The 24479-nt window shown below is 44.0% G+C and overlaps 1 protein-coding gene across 1 annotated transcript in view; it reads right to left on the bottom strand.

The window, feature by feature from the left end:
- The window catches only part of PCNX2 (pecanex 2), a 1017260-nt gene that overhangs the window by 769579 nt on the left and 223202 nt on the right, over window positions 1-24479 (bottom strand). The window contains exon 5 of the mRNA XM_030194986.1: window positions 2138-3433. Within this exon, the coding sequence (XP_030050846.1) occupies window positions 2138-3433 (1296 nt within the window). The remainder of the gene's footprint in view (window positions 1-2137; window positions 3434-24479) is intronic.

The following is a 24479-nucleotide window of genomic DNA, read 5'->3' as shown; positions in this document are numbered from 1 at the left end:
GCCTCGAAGTTGAAAGACGACGTACAGGAGCGGAGGGGGAGAAGCGACACCGCACCAGACGGGGGGGGGGGGGGGGGCAAAGATCGGAAGCCTCGAAGATGAAAGCCGACATGACAGGAGCGGCGGGGGAGAAGCGATACCGCACTAGACGGGGATCGCACAGTCCCCCCACACCACCCCGCCCTTGCTGCACTTCTGGCTGGGGAGGCTTAGCCTCCCCAAGCCTCTTATACCGGGCGCCTATGTGTGTATTTGCTAGTATTATAGAACATATGCACACAAATGGTGCCTAACTTTAGGCACCCTGTTATGAAATGAGGGGATGAGTGTCCAATTCCATTAAATCTAGACAAGGTATCAAACCACAATACTCTACCCAGACAAGATTATTATTACAATACGATAAATATTGTTGCTTGCACTTGTCTTTTTCATTCTTTTTTTTACAAAGTAGACACAACAGTCTAAAAACTTTAATTTATTACTCTAGGTATCTCTAAGAGTTACGTCCCATATTGCAACCAAACATTTGCCTGGAATTCAACAAAACATCCTTACCAGCTTAATGTAATGAAATGTGCAAAGTAGAACACCATCCCCTTAATGTTCCACAAAGGAGACTGAGACGTGGAGGGGCATAATCGAACGAAAACGTCTATCTCCATGGGCGTTTATCTACGAGAACGGGTCCGTGAAGGGGCGGACCGAACCGTATTTTCCAAAAAAATAGACGTCCATGTTTTATTCAACAATTTGTGAGCTGGGCGTTTTTGTTTTTCAGTGATAATGGAAAATGAAAGCACCCAGCTCAAAAACGAATAAATCCAAGGCATTTGTTCGTGGGAGGGGGCCAGGACACCAACCGGGCACCCTAGGGGGCACTTTTACAAAAACAAAAAAAAAGGTAAAAGAGCTCCCAGGTGCATAGCACCCTTCCCTTGTGTGTTGAGCCCCTCAAATCCCCCTCAAAACCCTCTGCCCACAAGTCTACACCATTACTATAGCCCTAAGGTGTGAAGGGGGGCACCTACATGTGGGTACAGTGGGTTTGGGGGGGTTGGACGACTAAGCATTAAGCAGCACAATTGTAACAGGTAGGGGGGGGATGGGCCTGGGTCCACCTGCCTGAAGTCCACTGCACCCCCTAACAACTGCTCCAGGGACCTGCATACTGCTGCCAGGGAGGTGGGTATGACATTTGAGGGTGAAAATAAAAAGTTGTGAAACATCATTTTTTGTGGTGGGAGGGGGTTAGTGACCACTGGGGGAGTCAGGGGAGGTCATCCCCGATTCTCTCTGGGGGTAATCTGGTCATTTAGGGCACTTTTTGGGGCCTTATTCATGAAAAAACAGGGTCCAGGAAAAGTGTCCTAAATTCTAGCTACAAACGCATACTTTTTTTCCATTATCGGCGAAAGGCGCCCATCTCTCCTCGGCCGATAACCACGCCCCAGTTCCACCTTCGCCACGCCTCCGACATGCCCCCGTCAACTTTGTACGATTCCGCAATGGAGTGCAGTTGAAAACGTCCAAAATCGGCTTTCCATTATACCGATTTATTCGTTTTTGGGAGATAAACGTCTATCTCCCGATTTGGGTCGAAATCTAGGCGTTTTTCTCTTTCAATTATAAGGTGGATAGTAACATAGTAGATGACGGCAGAAAAAGACCTGCACGGTCCATCCAGTCTGCCCAACAAAATAAACTCATATGTACTACTTTTTGTGTATACCTTACCTTGATTTGTACCTGTCTTTTTCAGGGCACAGACTATATAAGTCTGCCCAGCACTATCCCCGCCTCCGGCTCTGGCACAGACCCTATAAGTCTGCCCAGAGACAAGAATGTCTCTTGAAAGGAAAGCATATAGTTAAATATGAACCATAGGGGGTCTTTTACTAAGCCATGGTAGCATTTTTAGCTCATGGTAGAAATCATCTGGCGGTAAATGCCAAGACGCCGATAGGAATATAATTGGTGTCTTGGAGATTACCACCAGCTGATTTCTACCGCGAGCTAAAAATGCTACTGTGGCTTTGTAAAAGACCTCCATAATGAGGCCAAGGTTCTTGCCTTAACAATGCATGTGATGGTTCAAACCCTGATGTTCATTGTTTTAACATTTTTATAAAATTACCTCTACCAATTCCATCCTCTTTTTCTGACTCTACCATATCAGACTGATTAGATGCCATCACCCTTGAAGGATTAATGGATTCTAGAAGGGAGATAAACTCTATAAAATTGGATTCATTAGGCACATGTCCTTCTTTAGCATCTAGGTGTGATTTGGAAGTTGGCAATATCCTTCCCTTATCATTGACCATCTGTGTGGAATTTTGAGTTAATATAGCATCGGTGCCACTGTCCACACTCAATACTCTGATTTGTCTTTTTTCATGGGATGTATTGCAAGTCAGTTGATCTGAATGTGGTTGCTCTTCTTTAGAATTTAATGTCATGACTAGTACACTATCAGAGGTGTTCTCTACATCTGTTTTGTGAACTAAATTGGTAGCTAAAGAGTTAAACTTTGCAATGTTGCTTTCTTTTTTAGTTTCCTTCCCCCTGTTCTGCAGATCACCTGATTCATGATCAAAGCACCAACTGGAAGATGCATTTTTGTTTAGGAGTTCTAGATTTCTTTTATGCTCACTTTCTTCTGAGTAGTTTTCAGCTCTTGTGACATCAGCTAATTGAAAAGTTATCATAGAGTGGGAACGAGCATTTGGAAAGAGGATCTGGTTGATTTGCTGCCGGCTATGTAGATCTTCTGTCAATTTCTCAGGGTCTGGATTTAAACACTGTCTCTCAGCACCCAATGAATTCACATGGAAAAGACCTTCTAAATCAGTCCTGCTGTTTGGGGAGCCACTCATACTGAAAACTATTTTGATTGGTTTAAGTTGCTCACCAGGGAGAGAACTATCTATCAGAGCAACAGCAACCTCACCATCTGAATAGTCCGGGTCCTCGCTGAAGTTCTCTGCATTATAACAATGCTTACCAAGTTCATTAGCCTCTTTGGGTGGAATTGTTTTACACTGTAGGCAAATACTGTTCAAGTCTTTTTTGTGTGACCCCACATTGATTTTTTGATTTTTGAAACGCTCTGTAATAAAGACTGAATTTTCACTGGCCCAGGGCTCAAAAGAAGTGCCAGTTCCTAGAATGTCATACAGAGACTGGGAAATGTTTGCCAACTTTTTAACCACATCATTGTCAGTAAGGATGTCTTCTGTCTTATGCTCACGTGTAGGCTGGATTGGGGGTTCTCTTGCATTTGATTCACAGTCGATTGGTGTCTCTGTGGCATCTGGTTTCATCAATATTGCTGACATTGCTTTGTCTGGCTCATCTGATATGTGAGTTATTATACAAGGTGAAGTAGATGAAACATGTGCTTCAGGCTGATCTTCTAACACTGGAACACCTAGCATGGATAAATATAATTTTATTACTGAAGAGGTTAATGTCAACTTTCTTACATTTCAGAACCAAATTGTGATTCTATTTGAAAGAGCGCTCATCATATAACACGTAAATAATATCACAAGAAAATATCATAGAACAGGGCACATGAAGACTTGCAGACATATTTACAAATATGAAACCATGATAGTGACAGTGCATTTGTTCAAAATAAATGGGCAATTTTGTGTTATGGGAAAATATAACCAATTTCTCCTTCTTTCAAATTTCATACCATTCTTACTCTGCATGCAATAATATGGCACTCATCTATAAAGTATATAGACTTCTCAAAAGGCCAAAATGGACATCCATGTGCTTGAAATGTTCAAATCTCAATTTTACAAAGGGCTGAATAGGGACGTCTAACACTGCAGTACAGTATGTCCAAATAGCATGGGGGCATATTCTGGGCATGTTTTGGAAGGGACCAGGGAGGGCCTGAAATCTGAATGTCCAATAGCGAATACGGAAAAGGAAACACATCAGTGTCTAAAAAGGACGTCCTTATTTAGACCTGTTTCAGAAACATCGAGGTTACAGAAAGGTACTTTGATTGAGCAGTTGTCCACTGGAGTAGTTGATGTCTCCCCTCCATCTCCCCTGAAAGTGAAACCAGAAGGGGATACCATATTCTAAGACAGCTTCAGGTATTATAGGCATTTTTAACAGAGCAAAAGTGGTTAGTGCAGAGTGGACTGTTAACGAAAGGAACCAACTTAAATTTTTTTTTAACTGTGCGCCCTCCAAAAACAGAAAAATACCTACTGTACTTAAATATATAAGTCACCTGCCAGCCTGAAGGCTACTGAATTGCCCCAGAATTCTATAAATGGTGCAAAAATGTTTGCATGCAAATTTGGGTGCATGCCATATTTATGCGTGCAATTTTATTGAATAATGAGCCAATCAGCACTGATAACTGGGCCCTAACAATCAACAGTGCTAATTGGCATTAATAATTAAAATTTATGTGCATAAATTTTATGTGTGGATTCAAAAAGAGGGCACGACCCTGGGAGGGTTATGGGCACATTTTATGTGCACTGTTATAGAATAAAGGGGATCTGTGCCTACAGGTGCAGGGATTTACACCAAGGTTTTGTTGGTGTAATGGTCATGCCTAAAAGTAGTTGCAGTACCAGGGGCTAAGCGCTATTCTATAAATGACACCTAACTTTGAACACTGTTTATAGAATAGCACTAAGAGCTATTTTTTTCAACAATTTTTTTAGGCACCATTTATTGAATTTAGTCCTTGGTGTACATTCAGGTAGTGTAGGTATTTTTCTGTTCCTGGAGGGCTCACAATTCCAAAAACCAAAATTTAAAGTGAGAGTTGAACCTGGGTCCCTTGGTGTACAGTCCACTGCACTGACCACTAGGTCCCCCTCCCCCCTCTTCTCTGCATGGACCTCTGTGTGGACATTTTCTAGGAATGCTGCTATACAGAGTTCAATGTCCCTTGTTTTCCCCATTAAAATTTTAGAAGTTTCAGTTTGTAAACTGGATGTTCATGCTGGACGTTTACAGAGAACGGACATCCATCTCACATATTTTCGAATAGGCTGTATCCTAATCGAAAATACGTACGAGATAGACGTCCACTTGGGCCATTCTGACTTGGAGGTCTCTATTTTGGCTTGGACGTCCTTTCAAAAATGCCCCTCTACATCTTTCTCTTCTTTCATTCAATTCAACACATTTTTCTATATTGAACAGGATGAAATACGAGTTCTTAAAAACCTATTTTTAAAAATATTTTTAGATAATTTACATTATTATCCTTTATAGTGTCTTACTTCACAAATCTGAACCCAAAGTGGTTCCTATCACAAAAAAATACAATACTCAATACAAAATAGTCTCGTATAGAATAGCTAGATTCCTCTGTCACTCTTACTGGGGAATAGGCCAACCCTGTATTACCACGCTAAAAATTAAACAACCATGCCAAATAAATCCACAAATACCATCCCATAACTAGCCATCTACATAAACTACCCTAAACCCCTTTACTGGCGAAAAATAATCAGAAATCCATTCAAATCTAACCTAAAGACCTGGCTTTTTAGACAGGCATTTGGAGAGACAGTTTGACAAGAAATGCCGGCTCACAGAGTTTACAGTTTTTAATTCTATGCCCCCTCCATTGTCAACTCTTTATTGTTGTGTTTTCTCTTTCTTTGGGAATGAATGTCACTCTTTTCCAGTGCTTTTTTGTGCCGGTACGCACCAGTACTGCGTATCAGCACCTTTTTTTTTACCTCTCAAGCAGTGGCTTACTAAAAATCTCTGAATCGGCAGCTAAGCCTTGTGTCTGCAAAACAAGCAGATCGCTTTGGGCCTTCCCTCACTGTGTCCCACCCTACTCTGATGCAACTTCCTATTTCCGTGAGGGCGGGACAGTGAAGGAAGGCCCGAGGCGATCTGCTTGTTTTGTAGACATGAGGCACTGTGCTGCCGATTCAGAAATTTTAAAACTGCAGGGGGCCGGGTGGCAGAGAGAAGGGGGCTGTCCAGGGAGCTGAGGGTAAGCAGGTGGGGACTGGGTCAGTGGGGCTGAAAAAGGTGGGGGTGTCTCAGATGGGAGAAGGGGGCTGGCAAACAGCGGGAGAAGGATGGGCGGGAGGATCACTGGACATGGATAGCAGGGGAGTAAGGGGGAGAAAAGAATCGCTGGACATGGATGGCAGGAGAGGACGGGGGGAAGGAGAATCGCTGGACATGGATGGGAGGGGAGGGAAGGGGTTAGAGAAGACATGCTGGACATTGATGGGAGGGGAGGGAAGAGAGAATCGGAAATGGAGGGGAGGGCAGGGGGGAGTGGAGAAATGCTGGAAATGGATGGAGAGGAGAGCAGGCGAGAGAGGAGAATTGCTGGACATGGATGGATAAGGATAGAGGGACGGGCAAGGGAGAAAGGAGAAATGCTGAACATGGACAGAGGGGAGGAGCGAGGAGAAATGGTGGACATGGATGGAGGGGAGGAAAGAGAAAAGAAGATGCACATGGATGGAGAAGAGAGAAAGGGAAGAGGGGAGAAAAACTGAATATGAATGGAGAAAATAGGCAAAAGCTAGAAAATACCTCCTCCAGTAAATTCCACGGAGAACCAAGCTTTTACTTATGGATATAGGGCAGGAAATGAAGAAGAAAGGAGGAAAGTAAAGAAATAAATGGAAATGAAGCCCTGGAAACGGAGTTAAGAGAACAGATATACAGCAGCAGAAACAGAGACTGGAGCCAACATGATCAGAAAATCAAAGTCACCACTACTACTACTTGTAAACTCAGTAAAATTAATAAATAAATACAGCTAGGCAAAGTGACTGCTGTGGTTTAGAGAAAGGACTAGGAAACTATGTCTGTCTTTAAGAGGAGATAGAGTTTGTTTGTGCAATGAGTTGTGGCATGTGCAGGGTTTAGAACTTCCAAATGCATGAGCCTGGTATAATGAGTGATGTCATCAGAAAAGTTCAGTTGTATGAGTCAGTTGGAAAACCTGAAGAGAGACAGAGGCAAGTGTGGCTGCAGTCTGAGTTTTAGGCAGAATTTGGAGATAAAAAAAAGGTTATCTAGTCTCAGGATTTTTAATAGTCTGGGAGGAAAAGGGTACTGTTTCAGGGAGAAAGGGGAAAGAAAACTTCTGTTTACAGGGGATGAGAAAAACATTGGAAACCAGAAATTTATTTTAGTTGATGTCAGAGCTCTGAAAAGAGTTTGAAGAGCTTGGGATTTCAGAGAAACAATGTTCTCTTAAGGGATATAACATGGGATTAAAAGAGAAAGTTATTAATTTCATAGTTTCATTATAAAAGGGAACTGGTGTTTTGAGAGGCTGGTTTTAAAGGAAAAAAACTTTTTCATGGAAGAGTAATTTAAGGGAATACTGTGGGTTTTTGTTTAGTAATTTCTGATTGCTTTCCTGGGTTTGCTGGGGAGAAAGAGAAAAGCAGAGCTGAAAAACAGTTTAGAATGCCCAGTGCTGTATTGAAGCTGAAGTGACCTTAAGCTTGAGGCAGCTTTAGAATGTTGGGGTCTGCATAGGGAGCAGTGCTGGAAGCTGCTTAGTGACTGACAAAATCTGAGACTTGACATGTTGTAGAATTTATGGGTTCTACAGTGAGAAGGTTCAGGTGCTGCATTATTGTGTGGAGTATTGTTGAGAGTGTAGTGTGCATTAAAAGACCTTATGGGATTTTGGGGATATTAGCACAGGGACAAATAATTATATTTTGTTTTCAGAATTAGTTAGTATACACGGCTTTTCTGCCAAAGAAGACACTGATTCAGCTGAACCCACAGGGAGTCAGGGTTTTCCTTCTTTGGATTTCTTTGAGAAGGTTAGCAGGTTCTGAAGACACCCTAAAGATCCAAGGAGGGAATCCAGAGACTGAACCAGCTGCTGAGAACTTAAGGTACCCACCGCAAGAAAGCGACAGAGCCGGTGTAGTTGCCCCATGTAAGCCGCATTGAGCCTGCCATGAGTGGGAAAGCGCGGGGTACAAATGTAACAAAAATAAATAAAAAAATAATACATATTTTTTTGTGTGTGTGCACACTCAGTTTTCATTTTTAAATGCAAATGTCAGTATTGGTGTCATTTTTACATGAACATTGGAACTGAATCTAGAAAAGGATTAAAAGACTAGTTTATAAATTACTTACTTGAAAATTAGGATGTTAGTTTGTTAGCTTTTTAATAAACGTTAATTTGTAACATTTACCTTAATTTGACAATGGCTCTGGTAGTTTTTTTTTTGTGGGGAAAAGCATTGTGACATTTTCAGGGCCTGTTCCTTCAAGTGAGCACTCATGACATCATAGTGGGGGTATACATACTACTTATTTCTAAAGTGCTACTAGACGTACGCAGCGCTATACACTTGAACAGACAACAAAGGTAGAAAATATCATTTTATTTTCATTTTAGTGTTTGGAATATGTCCAATTTGAGAATTTACATGTGCTGTCTTATTTTGCACTGGATATACTGGAGCTGTAACAGCTTATAGAAATTATTTATAATGAAAATAAAAAATCACAAGTTATTTTTTTCACCTATACTGGTACAAAATTTCAATGATGCATATTTATTGGCACCATGGCTGTGGCTACCATAGGGGTGGAGCCATAGAGGTGACCCCACCCACAATGAGTACCGGTACCTTTTTTCCTACAAAAAAAGCACTGCTCTTTCCTATCATTAATGGAGTTCCTTTTTCATTTTCCTACCTTATGTTTTTATGCATTAGCGTATACACCGCTCTGCTCTGCCTTATCAGCTAGGGCCATCTAGTAAGTCCTAATAAACTATAAACTATCCATTTCCTATAACATGAGTGTCCACATCTGATACCCTTGTTGATAGCCTTCACAATGGATGGAATGAAAATAGAGGTAAAACTGACTTTTTTTCTCATTCATATTCCTGAAGAAGATATTGGTGGAGTACTATAGAGACATATATATTTGATTTTTACATTACTGTATACAGGCATCCAAATGAAAGCATTCTTTATTTTAGTGGACTAATTCATTGGCTATGACTGTTACTTTTTTCAATAAATGTGCAAATGGGGATATGTGGTGTGGAGATTATTTTATTTATTTATTGCATTTGTATCCCACATTTTCCCACCTCTTTGCGGGCTCAATGTGACGTTATTGGTAGATAATAGATTGGAAGAAAAACAATTAGTGTTACATAAAGAATAAGGTAATCAAAATTTAAACAAGCAGATATAAGCAAAAGTAGTGCTGATAATAGTTAAGGTGGAGGTGTATTACATTTATAGTTGTTGACCTTATTTGTATGCCTTGTTGAAGAGGTGAGTCTTCAGAGATTTACGAAAGGTAGTTAGTTCATAAATAGTTTTTAAGTTGCGCGGCAATGCGTTCCATAACTGTGTACTCAGGTAAGAGAAGTTTGATGCATGCGTTAGTTTGTATTTTAGGCCTTTACAACTGGGGAAATGAAGATTAAGGAATGTGCGGGATGAGCTTTTAGCGTTCCTGAGTGGCAGGTCTACCAGATCCGACATGTAGGCTGGGGCATCTCCATGAATGATTTTATGAACTAGAGAACATACCTTGAACGCGATGCGTTCTTTAAGTGGAAGCCAATGTAATTTTTCCCTTACGGGTTTAGCACTTTCATATTTTGTTTTTCCGAATAGGAGTCTAGCTACGGTGTTCTGGGCGATTTGAAGTTTCTTGATGATTTGCTCTTTACAGCCAGCGTAAAGTGCATTGCAGTAATCTAGGTGACTAAGCACTATTGACTGTACCTGGTTGCGAAAGATGGTTCTTGGGAAGAAAGGTCTTACTCTTTTTAGTTTCCACATTGAGTGAAACATCTTCTTGGTTGTATTTTTCGCATGACTTTCAAGTGTAAGATGTCGGTCAGTGGTAACTCCAAGAATTTTCAGGGTGTCCGAGACGGGAAGGGATAAATTTGGTGTGTTTATAGTGGTGAATTTGCTCATGTTATGTTGTGAGGTGAGTATAAGACATTGTGTTTTTTCTGCATTAAGTTTCAGCTGAAAAGCATCCGCCCATGAATGCATGATATGGAAACTGGTTGATGTCGTTGGTGATTTCCATTAAATCATGTTTAAACGGGATGTAAATCGTTACGTCATCTGCATATAAGTATGGATTTAGGTTTTGATTGGATAATAATTTGGCTAATGGTGTCATCATTAGGTTGAAGAGACTTGCATTTGGACATCCATATTGCACGAATATGCAAATCCCAATTTTACAGTCAGGATACGGATAACTAACACTGAGTACATCCATATGGCAAAGGGGCGTGGTCTGGGCATGTTTTAGGTGGGACTAGGGAGGGCCCAAAATATGGATATCCACAATGGGAACAGGACATTCATGTGCAAAAAGATGGACATCTGCATTTAGACCAGGTACTTGTTACATCCAGGTTTCAGACAGATGCTCTGATTGAGCAGCTGTTCACAAGAGGGATTATGGAGGCACGACACCTCCTTAATCCCCCAGTGGTTGATGTCCCCCTTACTCCCCCTGGATGTTAAACCGGCAAGAGATACCAGGTTACATAAGTACATAAGTATTGCCATACTGGGAAAGACCAAAGGTCCATCAAGCCCAGCATCCTGTTTCCAACAGTGGCCAATCCAGGTCACAAATACCTGGCAAAATCCCAAAAAAGTACAAAACATGTTATACTGCTTACCCCAGAAATAGTGGATTTTCCCCAAGTCCATTTAATAATGATCTATGGACTTTTCCTTTAGAAAGCCGTCCAAACCTTTTTTAAACTCCACTAAGCTAACCGCCTTTACCACATTCTCTGGCAACAAATTCCAGAGTTTAATTACACATTGAGTGAAGAAACATTTTCTCCAATTCGTTTTAAAATTTACTACATTGTAGCTTCATCGCATGCCCCCTAGTCCTAGTATTTTTGGAAAGCGTAAACAGACGCTTCACATCTACCCGTTCAACTCCACTCATTGTTTTATAGACCAGGTTCTATGATAAATTCAGGTATTATGGACATTAACAGAGCAGCATGCAGGTCTGAGGAGTAACCTAAGAGTTAGTGCAGTGGACTGAAAACCAAAGGACCCATGCTCAAATCTCACTTAGCTTTTTTTTTTGTGAGCCCTCCAAGGAGAGAAAAATACCTATTGCACCTGAATGTATGAGATACCTGCAAGCCTGAAGGCAACTGAAGTGGTGTACATTCAGGTACAGTAGGGTATTTTTCTGTTCCTGGAAGGCTCACAATTAAAAAATAAAATCCCAAACCACTTAAGTGTGATTTGAACCTGGGCCCCCTGATTCTCAATCCCCTGCCCTAACTATTAGGCCACTCTTCTGCTCTGCATGGACCTTTATGTGGCCATTTTATAAGATGGACATTCCTATGCTGCCATACAGATGTCCATATCTCTTGTTTTTCCCCACTCATAATTTGGGCATTTCAATTTGTAAAATGGGTGCTCATGCTGGACATCCATAATGAGTTGGATGAGTTGGATGAAACTTTCTAAAATACCTCTCCACATGTCTGCTTCTTCTATTTTATATCATCATGAAGTACCCACAACTTTTTTCTTGTTTTATTGAATGGAACAGGTGAACAATGTAGTCAATAAAATGAAAATAAAAATGGCAGGGGTAAGAGGAACTGAGGTAATTGTATCTCAGAATATGGGATTAAGGGGGCATATTAACTAAAGAAAAAACAAAAGTAGGAAGAATGGGATCCACACAGGGATATAAAGGGAAGAAATGCAGTAGGGGCAACCAAGAACAGAAGAATCAAGGAGACCTGGTTCTCGATGAAGACCTTTATTTAATATTTGATGAAACAGGTTAAAGGACTAGAGTCCTTTGAACATGTTTCCTCAGTGGTTCTTTTCTTGGTCGTTCCTACTGGATTTCTTCCCATAAACGGGAAGGTGCCACAGTTTTGAAATAATGTACAATACACTCAACTACAGTCATTTACATAACATCATTCCAATAATTATATGCAAAGTATACATTTGGAGTTCCAGGTATGCACATAAATGCACATTATAATATGCATGGAACACTTCTCCAGGTCCTACTAAAATCACTGCACAGATAATTCTGCTGCTAACACATGCAAGACACTAGAATATACTTATGGTGATCGGCAAGCTGTCCCATGTTTGCACACATTTTTTGATGAGCACATTATCTGTGATTTATTTACTGCACACATCTCCAGTGTGTTACATCAGTCTCTCAGGATGAAAATAATATTTACAAGGTAAACTACTTAAACTATTGAAACTGAAACTGTTTAAATCAAAGATAGCCAACTTTTCATGCACTAAGAATAAAAAAAACCAGTACCAAAGTGCCTCATATTTTCAAGATGAGATCCCCAGTGTGGACTCTCCCACTCCCTCATCCCCACCAGTATCTCTCTCTCTTGCTTAATCTACCACTCTCAATCCCCCACCCTGTCCCCATCAACCTTTTATACCCCATGTCCCCCTTGTATCACATAGCCCTTAACTCTGTCCCCACAAGTTGCCATCTCAATCCTTCCACCTCTCTCATGAGTGAGTCTATCTCTCTCTTTCTCTCTCAATCTCTCTCTCCTGTCTCCACCAGTCCACTCTTTTCCCCAAGCCCTTACAATCCTCCCACCATCCCCACCAGTTTCTCCCAATCTCTCTGACTTTCTCACCCTGTATTGCTACTGTTTATCACTTCTGTATCGCTATTTGACATTCACAGCTTATACAGTTACATATGAGAGACAGTTACTACTACTATTTAGCATTTCTATAGCGCTACAAGGCATACGCAGCGCTGCACAAACATAGAAGAAAGACAGTCCCTGCTCAAAGAGCTTACAATCTAATTAACAAAAAATAAATAAAGTAAGCAAATCAAATCAATTAATGTGAACGGGAAGGAAGAGAGGAGGGTAGGTGGAGGCAAGTGGTTACAAGTGGTTACGAGTCAAAAGCAATGTTAAAGAGGTGGGCTTTCAGTCTAGATTTAAAGGTGGCCAAGGATGGGGCAAGACGTAGGGGCTCAGGAAGTTTATTCCAGGCATAGGGTGCAGCGAGACAGAAGGCGCGAAGTCTGGAGTTGGCAGTAGTGGAGAAGGGAACAGATAAGAAGGATTTATCCATGGAGCGGAGTGCATGGGAAGGGGTGTAGGGAAGGACGAGTGTGGAGAGATACTGGGGAGCAGCAGAGTGAATACATTTATAGGTTAGTAGAAGAAGTTTGAACAGGATGCGAAAATGGATAGGGAGCCAGTGAAGGGTCTTGAGTAAAGCGACCCTGGCGGAAGATGAGACGGGCAGCAGAGTTTTGAACCGACTGGAGAGGGGACAGGTGACTAAGTGGGAGGCCAGCAAGAAGCAGATTGCAGTAGTCTAAACGAGAGGTGACAAGGGTGTGGATGAGGGTTTTGGTAGAGTGCTCGGAAAGAAAGGGGCGGATTTTACGGATGTTGTAAAGAAAGAAACGACAGGTCTTGGCGGTCTGCTGGATATGAGCAGAGGAGAGAGAAGAGTCAAAGATGACCCCAAGGTTTCGAGCTGAGGAGACAGGGAGAATGAGAGAGCCATCAACAGAAATAGAAAACGGGGGGGAGCGGGGAGGTGGGTTCATGCTTAATAGAGCTTACAGTGTAATCAAGACAAATATGCAAGACACTAGTATCTCTCAGTCCTTCCACCATTTTCTCTCTCTCAGTTCCCCCACACTATCTACAAAAGTCTTTCTCTCTCTCAATCCCATCCTGTCCCCACCAGTGTCTTCTTAGCCTCTCTTCTCCCACTCCCCATCCCTTAGCTCCTGTCCCCAATCCAGTTCTAAGCCCACTGCTGCCACCTGCCCCCAGCAACTGCCCCCTTGTGCATCCCCAGACTTGAACAAGCTCTCACCCTCAGCCCCTTTTCTTATTATGCTCTCAACCCTGTTTCCTCTATCCTTTGCTCAACACCAGTACAGATAACTTCCCTAACTCCTCCCCCTTCCCCTCTCCCACTTCTTTTTTTTCTCTTCCATTGCTTTACCTCCATCTCATTCTTTCTCCTTTCCTCTCTCTTCCTTCCCCCTATTGCCCATTATTTCTGCCCCCCCCCCCCCCACATCACCATTCTGTGTTTTTCTCTCAAACCTCTCATCCTCCCAGTCGTCATCATCTCTGGCTCTTTGTATTCTCTATACCCAATATCATTACCTCTAGCTCTGTAACCTTCCATCTTCACCACTTTTGGCTGTCACCCTTCCTCCTTCATTATCTGTAGCTCTCTGTCCCTTTCCTCTCCCTTCACCACTTTTTGCTTATCCCCACTCTGATACCTTTTCTGGATATTTCGGTCCAAACAACACTGCCCTTGGATTTCTCACACACCTCTTCTGCCTTTCCCTCAACTCTTTAGGATCCCTACTGCTCCATCCTTGACTCTGTCATACCCAATTACTCCCTCACCACTATTCCACAGAACCCCTAACTCCACACATGGCTCTCCCGCAAACCTCAATCTTGGCTCTCACTCCTTCTATCCCCCCCTCCCCCCAGTCTCCTCACACCTCTGCAGAACATATAGTAGTTTGGATGCCAGAAAGAGCCCCATCTCTCATTCCCTTCCCAACAGCATTCAGCATCAACTAGTCTTGTGCAACCCACCCTATAACTCTCTCATTTCATTTCACTTCATTTCATCTCAGCATCATTACATCCTCAAATATCTGCCCCCTTCCCAAGCATATTCACCACTTCTTGCATTGCACTCCTTCCCCAAGAATTCAACATCAGCATTCACCCCTTCTTCCCATCATTCCTATTCAGCATTTGTCCCCTTTCTCTCTCCATAAATCACTGTGACCTATCTGGAGCTCTGGAGAACACTCTGATTCTCAAATCCTTGGAGTGCAGTGATCTGCTCAGCTTGAAGCAATGTTGACTCCAGGCCCTGCACCCTGAACTGACAAGATCTTACAATGGAAATTGCTCTGCTGATTGAAACAATTAACTGAATGGGGCTAAGCTTCAATTCATTTTAAACAGACAATGAGGAAAGAAGCTGCGGTAGATCCTACTACGTTATTTATGAATACAGAACCTATATGGGAGTGGAGGAGTGCCTAGTGGTTAGGGTGGTAGACTTTGGTCCTGGGGAACTGAGGAACTGAGTTCAATGCCCACTTCAGGCACAGGCAGCTCCTTGTGACTCTGGGCAAGTCACTTAACCCTCCATTGCCCCATGTAAGCCACATTGAGCCTACCATGAGTGGGAAAGCACAGGGTACAAATGTAGCAAAAATAAAAAAAAACATATATATAAGGGAAGTAGAGCATTAGGATGTGCTACATTTATACTTTCATCTTATTTAAATATCTTGTCTATCCATCTTCAGGCTGATATTCAGTTGGTGGCAGTCAGCATTCTTTTAAACCCTGACCACTGCAGGCAGAATTAGGCCCTGATATTCAATGCTGAGCCATGTCCAGGCACCAGCACTGAATATCTGAGTCTGACTGGCCAAAAAATACCTGCCAGGATTTATGTAAGTCCCAGCTGATATTTAGCTAGGACCCACTTAAGATACTAACACAGGACCCGGCTGAATATCAGCCAGGACTCACATAAGGGGATCAGTCATTTCTCTGACCCCAATTCCCCCCCCCCCCCAACTCCCCAAAACAGCACTGTCCCCTTCCTCCTGACCCCTCAAAAACAGCAGGGAACCCCAACCAGAATCCCCTCACTCCCACCCAACCCCCACCACTCCTGTAAGTCCCCCAGTCAACCTTTAGCAGCTGTAGGGTCCCAAGGACAGGAGTGATGCCAACTAGCTCCTGTCCATCGTTGTGCCAACCTCAAAATGATTGCTGCACCCTCTAGCGCAGCATTCTTGAACTGGTGTGCCATGGCAGCTCCCCACCAACTTACTTCCCATCCCCACCAACTTACTTAACACCATCTCTCCTAGTGTCACCCCTCCCATCTGTCATATCCTCAACCTCTCTCTCTCCACTGCAACAGTCCCCGACACCTTCAAGCACGTCGTAGTCACACCACTCCTCAAAAAACCATCACTAGACCCTACCTGTCCCTCCAACTACTGCCCCATCTCCCTCCTACCCTTCCTCTCCAAGATACTTGAGCGCACTGTTCACAGCCGCTGCCTTGATTTTCTCGCCTCTCATGCCATCCTCGATCCGCTTCAATCCGGTTTTCGCCCTCTACACTCGACAGAAACGGCACTCTCTAAAGTCTGTAATGACCTGTTCCTTGTCAAATCCAGAGGTAACTACTCCATCCTCATCCTCCTCGATCTATCCGCCGCTTTTGACACTGTCAATCATGATTTACTTCTTGCCACACTATCCTCATTTGGGTTCCAGGGCTCTGTCCTCTCCTGATTCTCCTCCTACCTCTCCCACCGCACCTTCAGAGTACATTCTCATGGATCTTCCTCCACCCCCCATCCCGCTCTCTGTTGGAGTTCCCTTGGACCCCTTCTTTTTTCAATCTAAACCTCTTCCCTGGGCTCATTGATCTCACCTCATGGTTTCCAGTATCATCTTTATGCTGATGACACTCAGCTGTATCTCTCCACACCAGACATCACTGCGGAGACCCAGGCCAAAGTATCGGCCTGCTTATCCGACATTGCTGCCTGGATGTCCAACCGCCACCTGAAACTGAACATGGCTAAGACCGAGCTTATCGTCTTTCCACTTCTCCTCTTCCAACACTCTCTATCTCAGTCGATAACACCCTTATCCTCCCCATCTCATCTGCCTGTAACCTCGGAGTCATCTTAGACTCCTCCCTCTCCTTCTCTGCGCATATCCAGCAGATAGAAGTGACAGGTCTTGGCTTTCTCTTTAACATCAGCAAAATTCGCCCTTTCCTCTCTGAGCACACCACCCGAACTCTCATTCACTCTCTCATTACCTCTCGCCTTGACTACTGCAACCTACTCCTCACTGGCCTCCCACTTAGCCATCTATCCCCCCTTCAGTCCGTTCAGAACTCTGCTGCACGTCTTATATTCCGCCTGGACCGATATGCTCATATCACCCCTCTCCTCAGGTCACTTCACTGGCTCCTGATCAGATACCGCCTTCAGTTCAAGCTTCTCCTTCTTACCTACAAATGCACTCAGTCTGCAGCCCCTCATTACCTCTCTACCCTCATCTCCCCTTACGTTCCCACCCGAAACCTCCGCTCACAGGACAAATCCCTCCTCTCAGTACCCTTCTCCACCACCGCCAACTCCAGGCTCCGCCCTTTCTGCCTCGCCTCACCCTATGCTTGGAATAAACTTCCTGAGCCCATACGCCAAGCCCCCTCCCTACCCATCTTCAAATATTTGCTCAAAGCCCACCTCTTCAATGTTGCTTTCGGCACCTAACCTTTATACCCATTCAAGAAATCTAGACTGCCCCAATTTGACTGACTGTACATTTGTCCTTTAGATTGTAAGCTCCTTGAGCAGGGACCGTCCTTCTATGTTAAACTGTACAGCGCTGCGTAACCCTAGTAGCGCTTTAGAAATGTTAAGTAGTAGTAGTAGTAGGTGTGCCATGGGAGTTCAGGAATCCCCTCCAGATTGCGCAATCTTCCTCCATCCACCCCTTGGGGTCTCTCTCCTCTCCACCGCAATTTTTCAGTTTGCGGTTGCCAAGTTTTTTTTCTTCCTCATGCTGCATTTCTCCCTCCCTCCTCCTTGAGTGCGTCAGAAGTTCTCCTGATGCCTCCCCCACCACGTGGGTCCAAACAGCTCTCCCCCCCCCACCCCGGAGGTCCAAGCACCTCTCCCACTTCTTCCCATGCCCATGGCACTTCACACTTGTCTCCTTGCTGCAGCAGCAATCTATATATTCTATCTGCAGCTGGCCCTGGAACCTTTCCTCTGCACATCCCAGCCCCTGCGTTAACAGGAAATTGCATCAGCATGGGGGCTGGACATGCAGAAGAAAGGTTCCAGGCCAGCTGCAGACAATGTGTGTTGATCGCTGCTGCAGCAAGAAGCCAAGTTTCAAGCATCGCGGGCATGGGAAGAAGCAGGGGAGGTGTTTGGACCCAAGGTAGGGGGGGAAGAGATGTTTGAACTCACGGGGGGGGGGGGGCTGGGCATCAGGAGAGCTGCTGACTCACACTCAGGGAGGAGGGAGCAAGGAGAAAGGTTTGAAGCGCCATGGGGCTGGGCGGGGGGGGGGGGGGAGGAAGAGCTGCTAGATTTGCAGGATGGGGCATGAGAGTTGCTGGATATGTGGGGGAGGGGGAGACAGGAGAGATGCCAAACTACCCAGGGGGACCCAGAGAGAGGAGGGAGATGCCAAACTACCCAGGGTCCCAGAGAGAGGGGAGGAGATGGCATAATGGGAAGAGATGTGGGACTGTGGTCTGTGGGAGATGGAGGGAAGTGAGGGAGATGTTGGACTCACAGTGGTACTACGGACACATGCTGCACTGGGTATTGGAGAGACAGAGAGACTGTCTTGTGGTGGGATGGAGGGAAGATAAGGGATAAATGCTGGACACAGGGTGAAGGGTGGAAAGAAGAGGAGAGATAGTGGACCATGTGGGAAGAACAGGAAAGATGCTGGGCCATGTTGGGCAAAGAGGTAGAGAGAAAGAAGAAGCTGTACATGGGGAGGGATAGGGAGACAAAAGGGAGACAGAGGGCATGGAGGAGCATAGGCTGTTATTCAGCTAGCCCCCTGAGGACAATTTATGTTTCAATCATTTTTATTGGTGTTCGAACTCACTCAACAAATATAACAGCTCTATCCATTTCACCAAAACATTTCTTCTCATTAATACACATAAATAGAGCTCATGTAACTGGAACATCAAATTTATGCTCTTCCATACCCCTTTCTTCCCTCCCCTCCCTCCTAACTTGTACCCCCCTCCCCCCTTCCCTTTCTCCTTATTTTATGGTTCAGAATGTCATCAGTCCGAGATAACACAGTGTACAAATAACAGAGATTAATATGTTCAATAGGCGGCCTCTTGCCGCAGGAGGCAGGGTCATCCAGAATGGGGCCCATCGGGCTTGAATTTGCTTTCCCGTTGCGGATGAAATATCTCCCACTCCGACTCTCTCCAGTCTCAACAGCGATATCATTTGTGCTCGCAACTGCTGTACACTTGGTCCCTTTGCGGATAACCAATTTATGAGAATGGCTTTTTTTGCCATTACTATAGTCCTTGTCGCAAATTCCCGCAGTCCCCTGGGCGCTTGCAATCCCAGTGTGGGTTGGCCAAATAGCAGTTTAACGTCCAGGATCCAGCTGGCTGTCCACCAGCTGCCCACTTGCTGTAGAACTTGTGCCCAGAAGCGTTTGATATGTGGGCAGTCCCAGAACATATGTCCCAAAGTTGCACCTTCACCCCCGCATTTAGGACATGCGTCATCCGGTGAGATCCCCATGTGGAAAGCTCTTCTAGGTGGGATATACCAGCGTAGTGCAAATTTATATTGTAACTCCCAATGGGACTGCGCCCACATTGTCCGCAGCATCGGCAATATATGTGTTTTGTATATCTCTTCAGGCAGGGACAGTCCCAGATCCATATTCCAAGCCTGTGCGATTGCGTTAAATTGTAGTTCTGGTGCCGTATCTCTAATGTGCGTGTGATGGAAAGATAGTGGCACTTTTTGTTGTGCTGGAAGTGAAAAAGCATCTGATAATTCTTCTTGGACATCCTCCGTAAGGTCTTCCCACGGCAGACTGTTCACATAATGCCGTAGCTGGTAATAATGGAACAGATCAGCGTCTGGCAAGAAAAATTCTTTTTTTTTTTTTATTTGCAAAACTTTTTTATTAATACTTCAGAACAACAAAATTGTGGAGAATAAATCTCCTGTAAATTTCTAATACATCAACAATCAACCTATGTCAACAATCATTTTCCCCTCCCCTTTTCTCTCCCTCCCCCCTAGCTTCCCGTCCCTCCTTCCTCATCCCTCCCCCCGCCCTGTCTTCTCCCCTCTCCCCCCCATCCCAGACCCCCCCTCCACTCGCATTCTGAATCTCTATCTCCCGCTCCCCTTCTTCACCATTCAAAACCCCTTCCAAGTGTAACCATTCCTCTGCGTTTGGGTTGTATTTTCCCCTGCGCTTATCTGTCAGTTTTTCCATTCCCATCAATATATATAGTTTATCTTTCCAGTCTTGCCTTGTAGGGCCTACTCTCTGTTTCCATTTCAATGCTATAGTTGTTTTAGCTGCAGCCAGACACATACGTTTAATTCTAGTTTGCCATTTTTTCCCTCCCTTATTTCCATAACCTAACAGGCACTATTTGGGATTGCAAGGAAACTGGATCCCTATCGCTAGTGTAATTGATCCCGTGATCTTTTCCCAAAATTCCTGTATAATCGAACACCCCCACCAAATGTGGAAATATGTTCCTTTCTCCTTCCCACACCTCCAGCATAGATCTGTGGCATTTGGATACATTGTTTTTATTCTATCTGGTGTGTAGTACCAGCGGCTCATAACCTTATATGCATTTTCCTTGACCAACACACAGATAGATGCCTTTTTAACCTCTAGGTAAATTTTCTTCCATTCTCCTCCACTATGCTTCTGCTTGAGATCTTGTTCCCAGGCTTTCATATAAGATAACTTTATAAAATCAATTCTCCCACCCAACTCCTTTGTAGTTTTTTATGCTCTTCCGCGGTGAGACGGGTCTCCTGTAAGCATGCGATAACAGCTTTGTGTCTGTTTAGCGAAGCCAATATCTTTGCCCTTTTTATTGGCGATGTTATTCCACCCATTTCCATGTGATAATCTGGGTCCCCTTACCCATATTCTAAAGAAGATCTATTCCTATCCTGTGTATATTGGTGTTCAAGGTTGTCGAGTGCCCAGCCCCACTCAACAATCCCTCTGTATTCCTCACCTCCTCCTGCCAACAAAACCCGCCCTGCCGTGTTTCTTGTTCCTCTATTATCAGATGTATTATTTATCATCTCTAACCGACTGCCATCCTTTATGTTCTGTAACCCCCTCCTTCCCTATCTAACCGCAATCCCCCCTCCCCCTTCCCACTCCCTCCCTCCTCCCTTCAACATCCCCTTGTAACACCCCACATTCCCTCATCTCTTCCCTATTTGAAAAGGAGTCGTTGTGATATGGGCAACCCCTCCCCCCGCCCCACCTCTCTACTGTTGGTGGAGCAGTCCTCGTGCCTTCTTAAAGGTTTCTGTTGGCCCCCCTACCATTCTGTTTACAAATTAAACAATTCTTATCTTATTAAGGCACACTTAACATTTCTACTTGCAGTGCTAACATTGGTACACCATACTTTTAACAAAAATGTTACTTAATTTCAGTTCTAACACATTATTTCCCACTTTGTCTGCCAGATCTTATACCAGTTACCCTCGTCGTCTTCATTATTTCAAGTTTGCTCTTTCCTGCTCCTCTCTATGGATGCCATAAACTGCTTAGCTCCTTCTGGTTTGTCAAACGTTTTCCAGGCTCCATTATGCTGAATTTTTAATAGTGCTGGATATATTAGCATAAATCTGTGATTATCATCGAATAGTTCTTTGCAGAGGGGGGTAAATAGTCTCCGTTTTTCCTGTAGTGCTGGGGAGTAGTCCTGGAAAACCTTCACCGCATGCCCCTTGTATTGCAGTGTGTCCTGTTTTAGCCTAGCGTCCCTCATGATTTCCACTTTGTGGATAAAGTTGTGTACTTTAACTATTACAATTCGTGGTCTAGTCGCAGCTTCTTGTTTACGGCCCATCCTGTGGGCCCTTTCCAAACACAGTGGGCCCACACTGAGAGGGCAAATTCCGATTTCAGCCATCTTTCCAACATAGAAGGTAGCACCGAATCTGTAACTGTTTCCTGGATCCCCACGATGCGGATATTCGCTCTCCTCGACCTGTTTTCCAGGTCATCAATTTTATGTTCTTGTATGCGGATTTGTTTTTGCAGCGATTCTATGGCTATCTGCTGCTCCGCTTCCTTATCCTCTGTGTCGGACACCCGCCGTTCCAGGTCGCCAGTGCGACGAACTGTTTCCGCTAATTGCACCTCGAGCCCCGTAAGTTGATCAGATAATTGTTTTAGTTGTGGCTCCATGGCCCCTTTTACCGCCTCCATGATTTGCTGAAATTGTAAGGCAGTAAACGGTGGCTGCGTTGTTAGTCCCAGCCCTGGGCTACGCGCCATCTTGGATTCACATGTTCCATGCGATTTTTCATTTTCTTTTTTTCCTGCTTTCCCGGGCATCTCGGCGTTCCCCCCTGATAATAAAGGGGTCCATACACCAGGCTCTCTTTGCTCTTTCAGTTCGGGCGCTCCGTTGAAGTTAATTCGCGATGCAAATGGGCTTTGGGTTCGGGGTTGCCCCAGAGAGAAACCAGCAGACGTCCGTTCCTCTCAAGGCATCACGTGACTCCCCCACCCCCCCCACCCCCCGAGAACAATTTAAGTGGGCAGGATGAAGAATGGGAGGGCCGGGGTAGTAAAAAAAAAAACGGAAGACTGTATGACTAAATAGTAAGAAAAAATGAAGTCTGAGCAAATAGAGAGGCAGAAAAATGAAGGAAAGATGAAAGGAAAAGATCAAAGTCAGAGATTGATATAGGAGAGGAAGTGAAAAAGACAAGAAAGGAGAGAAGAAGTGGCAGATGGACTGGAGATCTTGTAATGAAAGTTAAGAAAAGACAGAGGAAAGCACAAACTGGAGACGGGGGCAAACATGATTGGAAACAAAATAAAACAACCAGACAACAAAGGTAGAAAGAATTTTATTCTTAATTCAGTGAGTGGAAAATGTCAAATTTACCATAAAGTTACACTGCTTTCTTTATATATTGCAGAGTGCTGTTTCTATTTCTCTTTCTGTAGTGTTGCATTGCCTGCAGAGTGAAGCATCTCGGGGTTTAATTTTGTCTACTTTAACTTTCTGCTCATTCTGTACCTAGCAAGGGTCTAATTTGTGTTCCGTGTACGTGACCAAGGCCAGGTACCCTGTTTGCATGGAGTTTCTGTTTAAGCATCTGTAATAATTCAGCTTGTTCAGTTTCCCAACAGGCATATTGTCTAGGTCTGACTGCAATATTGACTGTGTTACATTTTCCTAGGAAGGATCCTTGTTGTGTAACTTCTGTAAGTTAGTGGTGTTACAGTAGAGTAGATTAGCTCTAGAGGTCCTGGGTGATTTTTTTGTAGGCTTTGAGGCGTATTTTCAAAGCACGTAGACTTACAAAGTTATGTGGAGGGGCATTTTCGATATGACTTCTAAGTCCGACTTTGGAAAGGGAGTGAGTTACAGGCCTCCCAGCTGTGTGCTCCTGATCATCAGCTTGTCGGTTGGCCGACGGAGAGCTCGATTGCATCGGCAGTGCGGTGGTGGGGTGAACAGCAATGATGGAACGCATGAGAGAGTATGTGGGAGATCTGTCGGATTTCATTGCTGATATGCACACGTTAAACACATTAAAGAGTCATATGCAGACTTGTTCTCAGCCATTGCATGAAGATACATTTGGTGGGCATCTGACGGTTGGTTTAGCACAGATAGCTGCCATGGAAATCACACGAGGGGATCACAGGGATAATAAAGCTATCATTCGATATTTGCCTTGGCTGTATCATCCTCCGACAGCAATGCAGCAGGGACCTGAAGAATTTACCGAGTGTGTGTCTCACATTCGGCTCCTGTCATGGCTCCTCCTGGGGTCTTTGACTCAGGGTAGTGTGTGCCAATTCTCCCTCGTTCTGTATGCCCATTCCTCTGGACGCGGGATCCCAGATAGCAGATCATCTGATTTAAATCCTCACTGGCTTTCCAGAACAATCCAAGACCTTGGTGTTGCACATGTGTTCTCTCTTCAATGCCTTTATCTTCGCCCAGCTATGGACGGTTTACTGTGAACAAGCAGCAGTAGCGCCCACTGTCCAAAACCAGAACGAGTTCAGTTTCACAGCGATCCTTACTGCATTGGAGTTTTGGAGTCTGGTGGCACCCAGTCTCCTACAACTTTTGGCACACAATAAAGTGATGGAGGAAATGGTGTGCTTTCCAAGATCTGATTCTGGATCTCTTTACTCTCTCTTCTTTTTGTTTTCTTTTCCCTGCCTGCTGCTTGTTTAAATATTGTATTTATATACCCTTCCCTTCTGTTCTCTCAACTGTCATTGTAATTGTTTTTTATTAGTTCATTGTAAGCCGCTCTGGGGCTGCTTTACATGGCAAAAAGTGGGGTATAAATGATCTAAAATAAAATAAATAAATAAAATAAATAAGAAAGAAGGTCAATTTTGAAAAAGAAAAATGTCTTTTTTTTCCCCGAAAATACTGTTTCCAAACAGGGTTTTGTGTTTTGGACGTTTTGTTTTTTGGTCCATTAAAAAAAAAAAAAGTGCAAAACATAGAGATTCATGCCATTGGGATATAGGAGGACCCAGCATTTTTAGTAGAATGGCCCCCCCCAGACATCCCAGGAGAGCAATGGGGTAC

Source organism: Microcaecilia unicolor, chromosome 3, assembly GCF_901765095.1.
Source record: "Microcaecilia unicolor chromosome 3, aMicUni1.1, whole genome shotgun sequence".
In the NCBI taxonomy this organism is placed as follows: Eukaryota; Metazoa; Chordata; class Amphibia; order Gymnophiona; family Siphonopidae; genus Microcaecilia; species Microcaecilia unicolor.
The sequence above is the reverse complement of the archived record's forward strand: the minus strand, read 5'-3'. Positions and strand labels throughout refer to the sequence as shown.